Below are 14,899 nucleotides of genomic sequence, written 5' to 3'. Positions count from 1 at the left end.
TAGGTCCGTAATTAATATACTTAATTTAATTTTATCTAGCTTCGTAGCCTCCCTTATTAGCCTCGCTTTTTACATTGTGCTATACTAGGGGGTAACTATAGCAGAAACCTACCGCTTCGGTATAGGTATATTGCGAAAGATAGAGAGTTTTAGTCGTTTATAAAATATTTTATTAATAAAAATAATCGTTAAGGAATATATTTATTATTATTAAAATAAAATATTAGAAAAAGCTTTAGGTTATTTAAAAATAAATAAAATAAAATAGTCTTTCTTACTTTTATAGAGATTAATAATAAAATTAGAATATAATAAGAGTTCGGGCAAAGTAATTAGAAACGATATCCTCCCTTTTATACTCTTTTTTCGTTATCGTTACGATTTTCTATATCGGTAATTCTAATATATATCCTAACCTTATACTTCGTTATACTTTTTAAAATATTTTAACGAGTAATAAAGTACTTTAAAGAGCTATCTATAAAAACCTATCGATACCTAAAATAATAATATTATTAATTTCGGTATTATAAATTATAAATTCTAAGTACCGACCTTAATACCGATACCTTATCTAATACGAAATTATATAATACTAAATTATAAAATTATTTATAGCCCCTTTTAAAATACTATAATATAACCCAACGCTCTAGTCAGCATTCGGACTATCGGTAAGGGAGGGTGCGAACAACTTCTTACCATCACTATATCCTTCTTCCTAGCTCTCTTTTAGCCGTTATAGCTTATTTTCTATAGTATTCCTAATATTCTATAATATTTTTATATAAATATAGAGTTATACTACAGGTATTTATAGGAAAGGAAAAGGTAAGAATTCGCTAAAACTAATTATATTATTAGGCCGGCGAGTGGGTTAATAGTTAAATAATATAGAAAGATAGGCTAATATTACCGATACTAATATTAATATTAATATCCGTATTAATATTAACGCTAATCTAAATACCGTTATTAACTAATAGCCTAACCTTTATAATAATATTAAATTACTATTATATTCTAAGCTACCTTTAATTACCTATCGGTTAGGAAATAAATTCGGTAGAAAAACAGAAACGGATAGGTATTAATAGTTAGCGACTAGAGAATAATAAAAGGCGTCGATAATATTTAAACGAGGCTTTAAGGATATTAAGAACTTTAAATTATTTTATTATATATATTTTTTAATTACGATATTAATAATTCCGGAAAAGTAATAATTATAAAGACTATTATATAACCTAAATACTTTCCTTTCTTTATATCGTAACTTTAATTTTAAAAAACGTAACCTTTAACCTTTATTCCTACTAATTACTACCTTTCTATTCTTTTTTTTACTTCTTAGTAAAAAAACCCCTCCTTATTTTAACTATAACCGTATCCTTTACCCTAGTATTAAAATTAAACCCCCTTTTATTAGGATAATACCTTAAATACTTTAAACTCTAAACTATATTCCTACTTACCTAATACTTTAACCCTCTAAAATACCTCTCCTATATATCCTTTTTACTCCGATCCCCCTCCTATCCCCTTAGAAACTCTTCTAACCGTCTTAAAAACTCTTTCTTATACCTATTATACGCCTCCTTTACTATCCCCTTCGCAACTTCTACCGCTACCCTATACCAATTTATATATAACTATACCGCGTTAATTAACCTACTTTCCTCCTTATTCCTTTTCTCCTTATAGTAAAACTTAGTATATTTCCTATTAAAACTAAAATAATTATTTACTAGCGTTAAACTAATAAAATATAGCCGTATAACTTTATTAAATTTAGCTTTATTATACTTAGGTAAAATAAACTTTATACTAAAAAGTATTATAGTTTCGATAAAGGGCATACCGGTATTAACGATACGAAAGGTAAGGTACTTCTCGAGATTAAAAAAGTATTTTAATTTCTATTTAAGGGTAATAGCGAGTATAGCTTTCTAGATTTAAATAATATATTCGGCGTAAGGTTTATCGGTAAAAAGGAGCTACTTTATTATTTTAGTTTAAAGGTATTTACGGTCGGATTTAATATCGTTACGTTAGCCGAAGGTAAAGGCGTCGGGGTAAAGGGTCGTGGTACCGTTAGGGGTTATAGGCTGGGATAGGGGGCTAGAATAAAGGGTTTAGTATAAATAGGAAAGAGGTACGTAGGGTAAGGGAAGGCTTATAGTTAAGACTCTTTCTACGACGGTATTATAGAGGAAAGCGTTTAAACTTATTAGGTTAATTAATAGGTATAAGTAATAGTAAAAACGTATATTCGAAAAGATAAAAAATTAATTTTAATCGCTCTAGCTTATATATTAGTAGAACTAAAGTATAGAAATAGCTATTAATAAAGTTATAGCCGCCGTACTTATTAATAGGTCCGTAATTAATATATTTAATTTAGTCCTATTTAATTTCGTAACCTTCCTTATTAGCTTCGCTTTTTACGTCGTACCGTACTAGGGGGTAGCTATAGTAGAAACCTACCGCTTTAATATAGGTATATTGCGAAAGACGGAGAGTTTTGGCCGTTTATAAAGTATTTTATTAGTAAAAATAATCGTTAGGAAGTATATTTATTATTATTAAAATAGAGTACTGGGAAGAGCTTTAGGTTATTTAAAAATAAATAAAATAGAATAGTCTTTCTTACTTTTATAGAGATTAATAATAAGATTAGGATGTAATAAGAGTTCGGGTAAGGTAATTAAAGACGATATCCTCCCTTTTATACTCTTTTTTCGTTATTATTGCGATTTTCTATATCGGTAATTCTAATATATATCCTGACCTTACACTTCGTTATACTTTCTAAAACATTTTAACGAGCAATAAAGTACTTTAAAAAGCTATCCATAAAAACCTATCGACACTTAAGACAGCGATATTATTGATTTCGGCATTATAGGTTATAGATTCTGAGTGCCGACCCTAGTACCGATACCTTATCCAATGCGAAATCACACAATGCTAAGTCATAAAATTGTTTATAGCCCCTTTCAAGACACCATGATGCAACCCGACGCTCTGGTCAGCATTCGGACCATCGGCAAGGGGGGAGACATGATCTTCGCGTTAACCATCACAGCGGAGCTGGCTAACGATTCGAGTGAGTCGTTTATCCAAAAGACCCACTTCGACATCGAATAGGAGTTCACGATAGGCTGTGATAGATCCTCGGGCTTTGTTCTAGCGCGATGGAGCCATGCCGAAGGAATAAGTCTTGACGTAGCACAACTAGCGTGTCGAAATGCATCGGAACGGAGATTTTTCTCCGGGAGATGCAGAGTTATCGAATCAGTCCCGTCTGGAAAGGATTTCTCTCCGTGGAGACATTGTTGGTAATCTGCAGATTCTTGCTATCAGTGGTGCGGATGATGATCACCAAGACCGCCCGTCGAGGGCATGACAGATGAGAGCAATCTGATAGACCTGGGACAGCCATCAACCGCTACATGCCTACCTGGTATCTGAGCTATGTTAGATGACCGATTACATCCGGTACAAAAGGTAAGTTGGTAGGTATTTGTGTGCTTTGGACTCCGTATTGCACGACTGCTGGAGGCCCTGAACAAGCTTCCTGTACCTTAGGTACTTCATCCGCCTAGGTATCAATGAAAATGGAAGCTACGGAAGCTATCAGTCAACGACTTTTCAAGTCGCCTTCTCCAACACTCGACCTATTAATGCTAATACCATCGAGAACAAGCTTGATACAGCCTTGCAAACGCTCGCAGATGTGGTTGACCCAGAAGCTACCCCCCTATCGTAGCACCCAAGAACACAACCATCACCGCAGCGTAGGCTGATGTGGCTGAAAAGACTTCAACAGCCTTGTTTGAGAAGAACGACACGAAGATGGCAAAGATTAAAACTGCGCCCCCTGATATCTGAAGCATGTTTCGGGCGTTGTCATAACCACTCTGGTTGGAGTTTTCCCCGTCGCTTGGATTCTCCGTTTCCCCCGACTTTTCGAAAGTCTGCATCATGACAAACATTGGAAAATAGATCAGAATTCCCCCAACAATTCCTGGCAAGAGCCTGTGGTAGATTGAACCCAAAAGTGTCGCTGTTCGCCCTATACTCCAGCTTACTGCCTCGCTATATTTCCCTTGATCTTGCTCAACCAATGTGCCAGACTGGGAACTGACCGTGCGAAAGCGTTCTTGTTGATCCTTGAGCAGAGTGCGCAAAAGATCGGCGTCCGCCGAGGTGAAAGAGTGGATGCGTAACCAACGACTTGAAGCAGACCTTGTATCGATGGCCTCCTGGATAAATTGCATGTCTCTACCGCTGTCACTGTACGTAAATATCAGTCTTTCTTCTTCCTCAAGTGAACTGACGAACCAACGATAATCATGCGCCCTACTGTCAGTGTATCTAGCATCTGGGTCTGCCCAATCTGGGCACTTCTCCGAGATGGAGTATCGATACCCAAGCGCCTCTGTGGCAAGCTTTATTCGAAGATGGCGAAGCTTGAGAATGTAAAGCTCTCGAAGTTCCAATATCATGGCTGGACTCTTATATAACCCAAACACTGGCATATCTCCATCCCTGCTGAACCTTGGCTCACGTTTGAACGAGAGGAGATCGGTTCTGCAATCTCGGGCGGCGGCATCTTGACCCTTCTGTAACTCGTCGAGCACTGGTGCAGGGGTTCTTGAGAACTCAGATTCGGGCGGCATGTGCCCGAGCTCAATGTCAGGATTTGGATCGGTTGCGGGCGTTCCTTGGCCCATTGTGATAAAGCGTTCTAGAGACAGGTTAAGGATGCCACGCCTCGATCGGGATGATCGGATGGACAAAACCAAGTCAAGCAGCAAGTTAGCACTCTAAAAGCCGGTCATCGAACCCCTTTTATCACAAGCACTGCCCTCCAGACTTGAGAAATGCCCCGCATTGGTATCGACCATCCAGGTGAAACTATACTATTACTACGCCCAATTAGGAGCTCTTGTTACGCGCTGTGGCTTTTGATCTTTGAGCCCAATGTAATTGCGAGGTACCTAATTTCCATCAGGCCGATTGTCGTGTTTTATTCTCTACCTACCTTAGCTCACAAAACGACGCCCCATACCACAAAAACTATCACCGCCTGCTGCAGAGCTATCTCAATATGCGAATCAGAAGCTGCACACTGCTCCGAAGCTTTGCATATGTCAGTCGCAGGATCAGCATCAGAAGAGTCTAGCCTCCTGCACCTTCTTCTGACAGATTACGCAGGGAATTTGATCTGTCGTTACGTCAGGGGCGTCAAAGCCACAGCTGAAGTCTCCGATAAGATATTCTGGAGAATGCTGATTGGGAGTGTCGTCCATTTCACCCGGCGTTTTTGGCGAGGTCGAGAAGCAATGATCTGCGATGGTCTTGTAGAAAAGAATGTGGGAACCGCTTCACCTCATCTTTGGAAACTTGCCAAATCTTCCCGCACTTGTCCTTCAGTCTTGGGACTGCTAAGATTTGTCTTCAACACCACCCCCAAAGACCTACGCTAAGCCCGAAACTGGCTTTACGAGACAGGATGAGCATCGACGGAAGCACCATCGCAGCCATCCTGACGGGCATTCTCGCCCTGGTAGGCGCCGTCACGACAGCATGGATGTCAGGATTAAACCAGCAACGTGTCGAATCGCGAAAGAACCGAAAAGCACTTGCCCGATCATCAGCGCCTCTTCTCATCGCGTCTTGGGACTTGGCCAACTGGTTATACGACATTCTGGAAGACATGGCCTACAGCCCACGACGTTGCGCAGCGTACGGTAACGGCTGGCCCAGCCAATTTACATCCTACCTGTTTGGCCAATATTTTGCTGGCGTTCACATTATCCGGGAGACGACACAGTTCTTTGCTCATATGCAAGGTGGTCGAACGGAGCAACTGAAGAAGTTATTGTGGAAGATTCAGGATGAATTCGTCTCGATGCACTATGAAGGACGGGAAAACCTCAGGCTGCGTTGGGCAGAGAGGGATATCCTCGAGGTGCAGGAGTCCATGACCGTGGTGGATGGCGACGGAAGTCTCCGGACGATGCGTTGGGTCGAGTTTCAGAAAGACTACGCGGGGGGAAAGGGGTTGGAAAAGGTCTTCAGACGCTATGAGAACGAGTTCCAAAGCATCATCTACCGCCGATTCAAGTACCTGTACTCGACCAACGAAGGATGGAAACGGCAGGGTAACCCCCAAGACAGACGTGAGGAAGAGGAAAAGGAGATTGAAAAAGAGCGGGCAGATGATCCAACGAATATTGTTGTTGTGATACCGGATCATCGGGCACGGCGTCTTCAGCACCTCCTCAGCGATCTTGTGGGGCTGCTGGATGAAGAGTCGGGTATGAGGTTCAATCGCCCCGTGCGGAGATGCGGGATGGTAGTCGACAGAAAAGCACTGGCTTATGGAAGTGCGGATATATTCGAGAAAGATCCTGAACGGACTGACCACTATCGCATACCCTGCGACTGTCAGGACCTCGATTCCGGCTGCAACAAAACACTGAAAGATTTTAAACATCGTCAACTGAAGGATACCAGCGGGAAGGGCTTTGGGAGGAGGGAAACCTCTTACTGGGAGTCTCGGAATCAGCCTCCGGTATCAGATGTATCTGCCTTCCGGATGAGGGTTACAGGCCCCGGAGATAAGTGCTAGAATAAGACGAGGTTGATTTCATGGTCGTGCAAGAAACTGGAGAATATCAAGTTTGTATTGGAGGAACTTACATGCCTGCTAGTCTCTGCCTTTCTCCATGTACTGCCCCTCTACCAAAACACTGTGGTTGTCTATCGATATTGTCTTGGGGACAAATCTCAAGCCCCCAGCGCCGCACCCAAGAAAACAACCATAACCGCTGCATACGCCGCTGTAGCGGAGAAAATCTCCAGCGGCTTTCTCGAGTGATACGACACAAAGATAGAAAATATAAACACCGCAAATCCAGAGATAACAAGCATGTGATTGTCCGCCGCACACACATCGTCTCCCGCCTTTGCCTTTTCGTTGTCGAGAACTAGAACCATGACTATCATTGGCCATATTATCAGTCCACCTCCCATGAACCCTGGCAACAGCTTCTTCAGAAACCTGGAGATTTTGCGGAGACCAGGGGATGTCGGCTCGAAGGCATTTTCGGTCCAGACTCCTAGTGTTTGGCTGTCTTGATGGATTAGGGTGATGCCGGTGACATTTGTTGGTGGCTGGTTCTCGAGCTGGGTGTGGAGTAGGCGTTTGAGGACTTTGAGGTCGTCTGGCATGCTGCTGTGGAGTTGGAGATTGTCTGCTACTGGTGATTTGGTTTCGATGAGTTGATGGATGTACTCCAGGTCGCGGACCGCTGTAACTATTTCTAGGCGTTACCAGCCGTACTCGTGGAGTTATGGGAATGCTTACTATAATCATGGAGAATACTGCCCCTGTAGCTTGAGTTTGGATTTCCCCAATGTGTCGAGTCTTCGGTAGACACGGAGTATCGGAACATCAATGCCTGTTCAGCTAGATTCACTTGACGTTGACGAACTTTGAGTGTGTAAAGTCGTTGTAGCTGCAGTGACGCCCCAGCCTTTCGTGTTAACAAGGTGGACAGGTCTGTTCGGGCTGCGAAAAGGTTGGCTTTGCAATGCTGGATGACATCGTCAAGGTGGTGCTCTGGCGAAGAACTCGTCGTTGTGTCAACCCCCTTTTTGTCTGATGAGTGGCATTTAGCGCCGGGTGCGATGGACCCGAATTCGATATCCGCTGGATGAGGTGATAGTGGTGTGTCAAAATTCATGAGGGGCATGTTTTAGACGCAACGAACCAGTTCTTTTGAGCCACACGGGGGATTGGATAAAGGCGAGGTTAGACAACAGTGAGATCTTTAGCTGCATGTTTATATGGGCGTGCTGGATTCATAGGCTAGGTAGTAAAAGGTTTTTGGGTCGTGTAACGCGACTTAACATTTGGACGCACGTGTTGGCTGCTGTTTTTAGACTGGCTCGGTGAGACGAAGCATCGTTGTGTTGGAAGCCGGAACTCCCGGAACAATGTATTCCTCGCGTTGCGTACATTTATATGATCTCCTGGCTCTCATATCCAATAGCAATAATCAGATCAATGCCGACTTGAGTCAGGGGTTAGACTGCGGCACGGAGCGCCAGACAACACCCCCAATGTCCGCCGTCCACACAAATCCCGTGTCTTCAGTCACGCAGACCTCCATATCCCGAAATGTCTCGCAGGTGAAGTCACTCTTGATAGTTGTCGTTGTCAAACCGCTGAAGTTCACGCTATCGTTTTTGTTAACAATCTTCCCGTGAAACAGACCTGAAGAGAACATGGAAGGGAAAACTCACGGCTGATCCGCATCCAACTCCCTACACTGCCAATCCGCCTTGAGCTTCAGCTCCTTCGTCTCCGGATTAAATTGCACCAAGCAGGCATACGGCCAGAGCGGCTGATCGTTCGCCCCGTCGGCTCCGATGACGCACTCGAACCAACCCCCTTCCCTTCCAGCCGCTCTGCTAACTGTGACTGGAATGGGGTACTGAAACCCCGAGTATGTCGCCAGGATGATCTCAAAGTTGATTGCCTCCCACTCTTCCTTCTCTGGTGTGTAGACAATCTCGAAGGCCGAGAACTGCCATTTTGGGGCGAGGATCGAGGTGATGGTGCAGGTATTGTCCCGCAGGATTGGCTCAGTCAGAGAATAGGGCGGGAGAGTAGTGGCGCTGTCCACTTTTCCTGCGAGGACGAGAGTGGGATTGCGGTCGCAAACTGTCTCGTTGATCGCAGAGCCGGCCGAGAGGGGTGTTGTGGTGCAAGTGAGCGGGAGGATTGTGCTCGCGGAAGCTGTGAATTGGAGTCTTTGGACATCTTCGTCAGTGATGGGCAAATGGATAAGAAGGGAAGCTGAACTGACGGCTTTGATGGATTCTCGTCATCACAAAACCAAGTTTGTCTGACTGTGAACTTGAAATCAGAAGGGTCGAAGCTGGCCGTGGTGCTGATTGCATATCTGCTCCCTCCGAGATTCCCGAACTCGGACCCGGCGCAGATCAGGCTCGTTTCCCCAGCTGGACCTACAAGGGAACCATGCACGCAACCACCCTCGTACCCATTGGCCGTGTTTGTAAATAAAAGATTGAAGGTGCGGGAAGGCGACTCGACGTTGCCATCCGCTGGCCGATCCGTATAGTAGATATGGGTAATATTCCATTCTGGCTTCTCTGACGCTGCTTGACAACCTTTTTGGTCATGACCTTGCGGGCCTGCCGCCCTGTCTGGGGTGATGAAGACTGGTGCGTGGAGCGTCCCTTGAATCAACAGTGGGGGGAATGTAGAGCTGGCTTCTGGTTCCGGTACATCGTAAAGAGAGATACGAGCCCGGCCTGATGCCGTGAATTGGACTCTACATGTATTTGTGTCAGTGAAAGCCTAAACACCAAAGTAGGTACTGGGAGCTTACGGAGTGCCTCGATCGTTACAGCTCCAGGTTTGGTTCACAGAGACCTGAGCCACAGTTCCCTCAACCAAGGCCTTGATCTCAATTGTGCCGTTCCCAGGGGCTGACTGTCCAGACACAGAGCAGAGATTGTACCCTTTCCTATCGATGCCGCATGTTGCTTGGGCAGTATAATTCGTTGCCCGGTTTAGAATACCAAATGCCACCTTCCTCTCGTCGTCGACCAGATCCTTGAAATCGGTGATAAACCAGCTGGGGATGTTGAAGGAGTTAGTGGTGCACCCGCCTCCGACAGCGGGCGGACCCTGGGCTGTTACGAGCACAGCTGCTGACAGAATCTTGAAAAGGAAAAGAGCCCACATTTTGACTGCAGCACTGGTCAAACAATGCCATAGAGTGTACAATTGGAAGGTTGGACTGCTTGGTTATAATTCAAAGGTTGACGTCTGTTATAAAAACTGTGTTGAGCACCGGCCTGGCATTCTACGAGCGGAAACATGTGAGGGGCGTTCCCTTCATCAAATAGCCATATTAAGCTCGATTGGAGACATATTGACTGACAACCTGTAAGATCTTCAGCTGACATGCCGGGTTATGTTCCGGGAGAAATGGATCGGCAGATTTCATCTGTCCTGCTTTTTTTTCCCGTGCTAGTCCCCAACATCTGGTTACACCCCTGAATATTTGGTCCGTATTCTTGTTCGTGGTCTGTAATATGCCATAGCCAAGACGGCTCGAGATATGGTGCAGCGGGTGCAACCAAGGGCGATATTAACACTGTATTCTATCCATACTGGTATTTTGAAAGGGCTTCTAGAAGGATTTGGGAAATAACATGTTACAAAACGTGCAAGTCGACTGCTATCTAAGACATGTTCTGATTTTGAACAGCAGCAGACCCTAACCCCTGAACCCCTGAGTGATGGCGGATCGACACTAACATTGACGTCCGTAAAAGGCTTAGTCTATTTTAGTTGCTGTGCCACTGCTGCAGTACCGTACCTGCAGCCACAACTGGTTTCTGCGGCTGAGCAACGCGCTTCAGGCACTCAGCACCACTTTCACCGCTCACCGCTTGCCAAGCATCACCATCAGGTTCAACCAAGAAATGTATTACAGACTTTCTCGTCACCGAATAACATCTCCTCTCCAGTGTAACGATGTATGTCAACAAGATCGAGGCACAACCCCCCCCTCCACCTCGACATTACAATCCACCACCCCCAGCTCGGCGCCCAACCAACCCTTATGACGTCGATGAAACAAGATCCAATCATGTCAAGTTTCCGGGAGAGTATTATTCCTATGGCTATGGAGCACCACCCCGGCCTTCGACTGAATATGCTGGACATGGACCCCGTGGACGTAGTCCGCCTCCGCCTCCTCCTTCGACCTATTCTCGCCCAGCCGCCGGCCGTACCAACTACACGCGACCATCAACTCGTAGGACACACCACACAGTGACACATACACGGTATACTTCACCTGTTCGTGAGCGTGATAGACGCGACTTCTCGCCAGCCTCGCCAACATATTCCCCGGCGTATTCACCTACTTCGCCTGTCCTGGCACCAGCTCACCCTAGACGATCATCCATTGAGTATATCCGCGTCCCAGAATACCCGGTGGAACAACGAAAAACCGAGTTCATTGTTGAGAAGAGGAGAGATGCTGCTTCAAGTGCCGAGGAAGTTGAGTGGGACTACAAGAGGCCGCCCAGGCGAAAAAGAACTCAGGATGAGAGGGATGATAGGAACCTGGATGAGGAAGACTTGGTTCTTATGGGGATGTGGGAGACTGATGCTGCATTTGAGTCTGGGCCGACGAGGAATCCGGTTGCTACAGGTCCTTACTCCTTCGTGCCACCAAGTGCTTCCAAAGATCCCCTGGGAGATGTGGGGAAATTGTCAGACGACGACTCTCTGGATACAACAGAGCAGGATATTGAAGCCGCTGAAAGTTTAACTGGGACTGCGTATCAAGTGCTCGAGGCCGGCTACACAGGCGACGGAATGATAGGTGGACAGCATGGTGCGCAGTTGGTGATAACTCCAGGGGAACGTGTACAGCACCAGCCTGTCTTTCGGTGGATTCACTTTACCCATAAGTCCATGGACTTTGATAACTTTGCAGTACGTCACACCATGCATATCTTTCTTCTTCTTTCGCTGGCTAATGTTGGCTTGTTGCCATTCCACTTAGACCCAGACAACACGCTTGCTTGGCCTGACCAAAAGCGAACGGAAAGGTGTCGCCGATCTAATCGCACGGGTCAAGCGTCAAGGCATCAAGCAAATACAAACCTCGAACGGCTCCTACGTGCGACATATGGAGCCAAAGTTCCTCCAAATGCCTGTTCCTTTTGACCCCAGTCTCAAGGAGCAAAGCTTTGCCAACCGGACCGTCACATGGATCTGCCTACCGTACTTTTCTCTAGAGAAGTATTCCGGCCTTCTCGCCGCCGAAAACGCCAGCAGCTTTCCCGTTCAAACGCTGCTCCAGGCTCAGTTTTCGAGAGCCACCAAGGACCGTGATATGCAACAGGCTGTGCGTCAGCTCAAAGGAGCGCCTGCTGAGCTATGCTTCCATATAGCACAACTCTGGTGTATCGTGGTAGACAATTGTAGGTCACATACTTTGTCACGCAGCAGTCAAGAATCCGATTAACAGGTTTTATCTAGCTCTTCTCCTGACATGTGGTCGAATGCCGTTTAGCGCCCTCTGCGGCAACAATGTACACAGGGTCACAAAGACAGCCCAGGAGATATCAACGCTGAAGCCCGCCGCCAGAGTCTTCATTCGTTATCAGAACAATATTGTCTGGGCACTACCGACTGAAGAATGCGGAAGCTGGTTTGTACGTCATTCGTACCCCATGAGACAAACATGACTGAGCCCCTGAATGCTAATTGCAATACATCTACTGCAGTCCTTTATGGCACACTTCCTCGAGTTTTGGCCTCGCACTCTCAGTTTCTTCTACTACAAAAGACCCGTCAAACCTGATGAGTGGCCGTGGATCACAAAGTTGGCTTCCCGTTCTCGTGCTGGAATCTTGCTCGAAATGCAGATTGGGTATGTTGCACCCTCTTGGACACAGGTTGTAGGAAGGCCACTAACAGTACAAAGACACAAGCCGGCGCTGCCATCTCCTATGGGCCTCTCATCTCTCAAACGGGAGGAGCGTGATGACGAAGTACAATTTTCGGCCTCGAAGCAGCCTGATGACTCGAGTCAGAGAAAGACAGTTCGGATCACCATTCCCCGGGAGGGCAAGAAAACTGCAGAGTCAAAGCCGAACTCTGCCTTTGCCGTCTTCACCTGTCTGGACGGTGTATCAAACTCAGGTATAGGCGGGATCAACTATGACGTCTTCAAGGACTACTTTGTGCAGGTTGACGAGTACTTGCTTAACAAAACCGCACGCCAGGATCAAAAAGCCTACAGCGAGTTGCGGCAGTCGAAACGCCGCGATGTGTACAAGCTTCTTGAGGAGGAAGGAGAGAAAGCGAAAGAAGAATCACCGCCCTCGGAACGTGAGAAAAAGATATACGAGAGTCGAGTGAGCTTCTTCAACAAGGCCGACATCGTCTTCAAATTCTTTTTTCCGTCCGAGTTGGAGGTTCCGACTGTTAATAGGTTCTGGGGTATTGTTTTGAGTCTAATAGAGGTATGCACCAAATCTCCAAAGGACACAAAAAGCAGCATGCTGGGCTAACACATCTAGCACCCAACGTTGGAGCCTGACGATCCTGTTGAACCTCGCTCCAAAGAGATAAACAAAGCAAAACGGTCCTTGCAAATGGAGAAGCTTTCCCGCCAGCGAAACGAAGTCACCAAGACTCTCGACCGACAAATTGCTGCCCTCTCCTCCTTCAACGCCACATTCAGCGCCGCCTCCCCAGAAGACCTCGAAAAAGTCCACACCCCCTGGCTCCTCGTCGACGCCTGGATCCACATCCTCCTCGGCCTCGCCATCTCCCCCAAAAACACGACCCGCTCCGAATTCCTCCTCGACTCCGGCCTCTCCTCCCTCCGCCAAGGAACCGACACCATGATCCAATCAGTCGCCAACTCGTTCGGACGAACCCTTTTCGATAGATCAGTCATCCTCCCAACGGACCTCTTCTCCCTCATAAGCATGCAGCTCCTCAAAGACATCACCCCCGCCCTTCCCGACATCAGCGAGACCTACTCTTCCTATCTCGACACCATCGAATCCGACATCACCACCAAACCCTCCACCCGCACCCACGAGTACAAACTGGGGAGGCTCAAACAAGAAGTGTCCATCGTCCAATGGACCGTCGCGTGGCAGAGGTCAATCTTTGACGCAATGTCGCAGAGTTCAACGCGGAACTGGAGGATGCAACCCCGCCACCCCCATGCGAGTCACAGGGGGATGTACACCTACACGCAACTCCCCTCCCCAGACATAACCGTCAGTACCCACGGATACAGACAACTACTCATCGATGAGATAATCAGCTTTACCGACCGCCGCGACAAGGAGTTTAGTGAACTGCGGAGCCATGCTTCGCATTTGGAGGAGTTTAATAGGAATAAGCTGGATACCACCCGTGACAGGCAGGAGAGGGCGATTTACGCGTTTACGATTGTGACGATTGTTTTTCTGCCGTTGAGCTCGATTGCGAGCATTTTTGGGATGAATTCGGCTGACGTGAGGGATATGGAGGTTGGGCAGTGGGCTTATTGGGTTACTGCGGTGCCGGTGACGGTCGGGGTTGTTTTGATGGGGTTGTGGTGGACGGGGGAGTTGGGGGGGGTTGTTAGGACGGGGATGGAGTGGGTGAGGGGTTGGGGGGAGGGGGTAAGGTGGAGGGAGAGGGAAGAGGATATGGTGCCTATGATGGGGGGGTATGATGGTGGTGGTGAGAGGGTTGGGTGGAGGGAGAAAGGGGTGTATGTGGTTGGAGGGGTGAGGAAGAGGAGGTGAGAGGTTTGTTTCGGGGTATCTAATCAGATGTCGTAAAAAGTAGGGTTTTACCCAGCCGAAGACTATGTATGGTAATAAGTCTTCATTATCTCTCTGGCCAGTCACCAGATTTGCTCCAATGTGTGGACTGTCATGCATGGCTTGTAAGGTGGTTTCCACCGTCGTCGTCTGTTTTCCTACAGCTCACGGGATGGGAATCGGCATGAACATCGTGGCAACCTAGCCTTCAGAGACGGTCAATTATACGCTATATTTCGACTAGGCTCTGCTGCCCAATGTGTCTTGCATGATGGCTGCAACATAACTACCCCCTGAGGTTGGTAATAGGGGCTAAGCCGGGAATAATTAGGACCGTACCTTAGGCAGAGAGAGCTTTGACTGGACCAACGGAGCTGCCGCCTGCTACGAGAATGGTTTAGTGAGCATTGCTCCTTGAACCCAACATATGCGGCGGCTGCCTGCACATCCAATTGATCTTCATGATTGATAAAGAACCGACTTTTCCCCTGAT

General features: G+C 46.6%; 4 protein-coding genes across 4 annotated transcripts; 2 read left to right on the top strand and 2 right to left on the bottom strand.

Annotated features, from left to right (window-relative positions):
* Positions 1–3,755: 3,755 nt before the first annotated feature.
* On the bottom strand, positions 3,756–4,739 carry QC764_0062280 (uncharacterized protein; the record flags this gene model as incomplete). Its single annotated transcript, XM_062940524.1, has 2 exons — positions 3,756–4,299; positions 4,348–4,739. The coding sequence occupies 2 exons, from the start codon at positions 4,737–4,739 to the stop codon at positions 3,756–3,758; spliced, it is 936 nt and encodes a 311-aa protein (XP_062800088.1).
* A 782-nt stretch (positions 4,740–5,521) lies between these two features.
* Positions 5,522–6,643, top strand: QC764_402020 (uncharacterized protein; the record flags this gene model as incomplete). Its single annotated transcript, XM_062946485.1, has 1 exon — positions 5,522–6,643. One exon carries the CDS (start codon positions 5,522–5,524, stop codon positions 6,641–6,643), a length of 1,122 nt encoding a protein of 373 aa, XP_062800087.1.
* Positions 6,644–7,984: 1,341 nt separating this feature from the next.
* On the bottom strand, positions 7,985–9,903 carry QC764_402010 (uncharacterized protein). The gene is made up of 4 exons (XM_062946484.1): positions 9,435–9,903; positions 8,889–9,377; positions 8,323–8,832; positions 7,985–8,256 (listed from the first exon to the last, which is right to left on the bottom strand). Exons 1-4 carry the CDS (start codon positions 9,791–9,793, stop codon positions 8,097–8,099), a joined length of 1,518 nt encoding a protein of 505 aa, XP_062800086.1. The 5' UTR covers positions 9,794–9,903; the 3' UTR covers positions 7,985–8,096.
* Positions 9,904–10,445: 542 nt separating this feature from the next.
* On the top strand, positions 10,446–14,388 carry QC764_401990 (uncharacterized protein; the record flags this gene model as incomplete). Its single annotated transcript, XM_062946483.1, has 6 exons — positions 10,446–11,563; positions 11,634–12,054; positions 12,113–12,288; positions 12,361–12,506; positions 12,561–13,101; positions 13,159–14,388. Exons 1-6 carry the CDS (start codon positions 10,592–10,594, stop codon positions 14,386–14,388), a joined length of 3,486 nt encoding a protein of 1,161 aa, XP_062800085.1. The 5' UTR covers positions 10,446–10,591.
* Positions 14,389–14,899: the final 511 nt, after the last annotated feature.

Source organism: Podospora pseudoanserina, chromosome 4 (genome assembly GCF_035222485.1).
Source record: "Podospora pseudoanserina strain CBS 124.78 chromosome 4, whole genome shotgun sequence".
In the NCBI taxonomy this organism is placed as follows: Eukaryota; Fungi; Ascomycota; class Sordariomycetes; order Sordariales; family Podosporaceae; genus Podospora; species Podospora pseudoanserina.
Note: the sequence above shows the minus strand (reverse complement) of the source record. Positions and strands in the feature narration are given on the sequence as shown.

Excerpts from the sequence above, each read along its gene's own strand:
- QC764_402010 (XM_062946484.1), bottom strand. The coding sequence starts at position 9,793 with ATGTGGGCTCTTTTCCTTTTCAAGATTCTGTCAGCAGCTGTGCTCGTA. Across the intron at positions 8,833-8,888 it reads GACGAGAATCCATCAAAGCC|ACTCCAATTCACAGCTTCCG; the intron begins GTCAGTTCAGCT and ends AGATGTCCAAAG. Across the intron at positions 8,257-8,322 it reads GAGTTGGATGCGGATCAGCC|CGTGAACTTCAGCGGTTTGA; the intron begins GTGAGTTTTCCC and ends CAAAAACGATAG.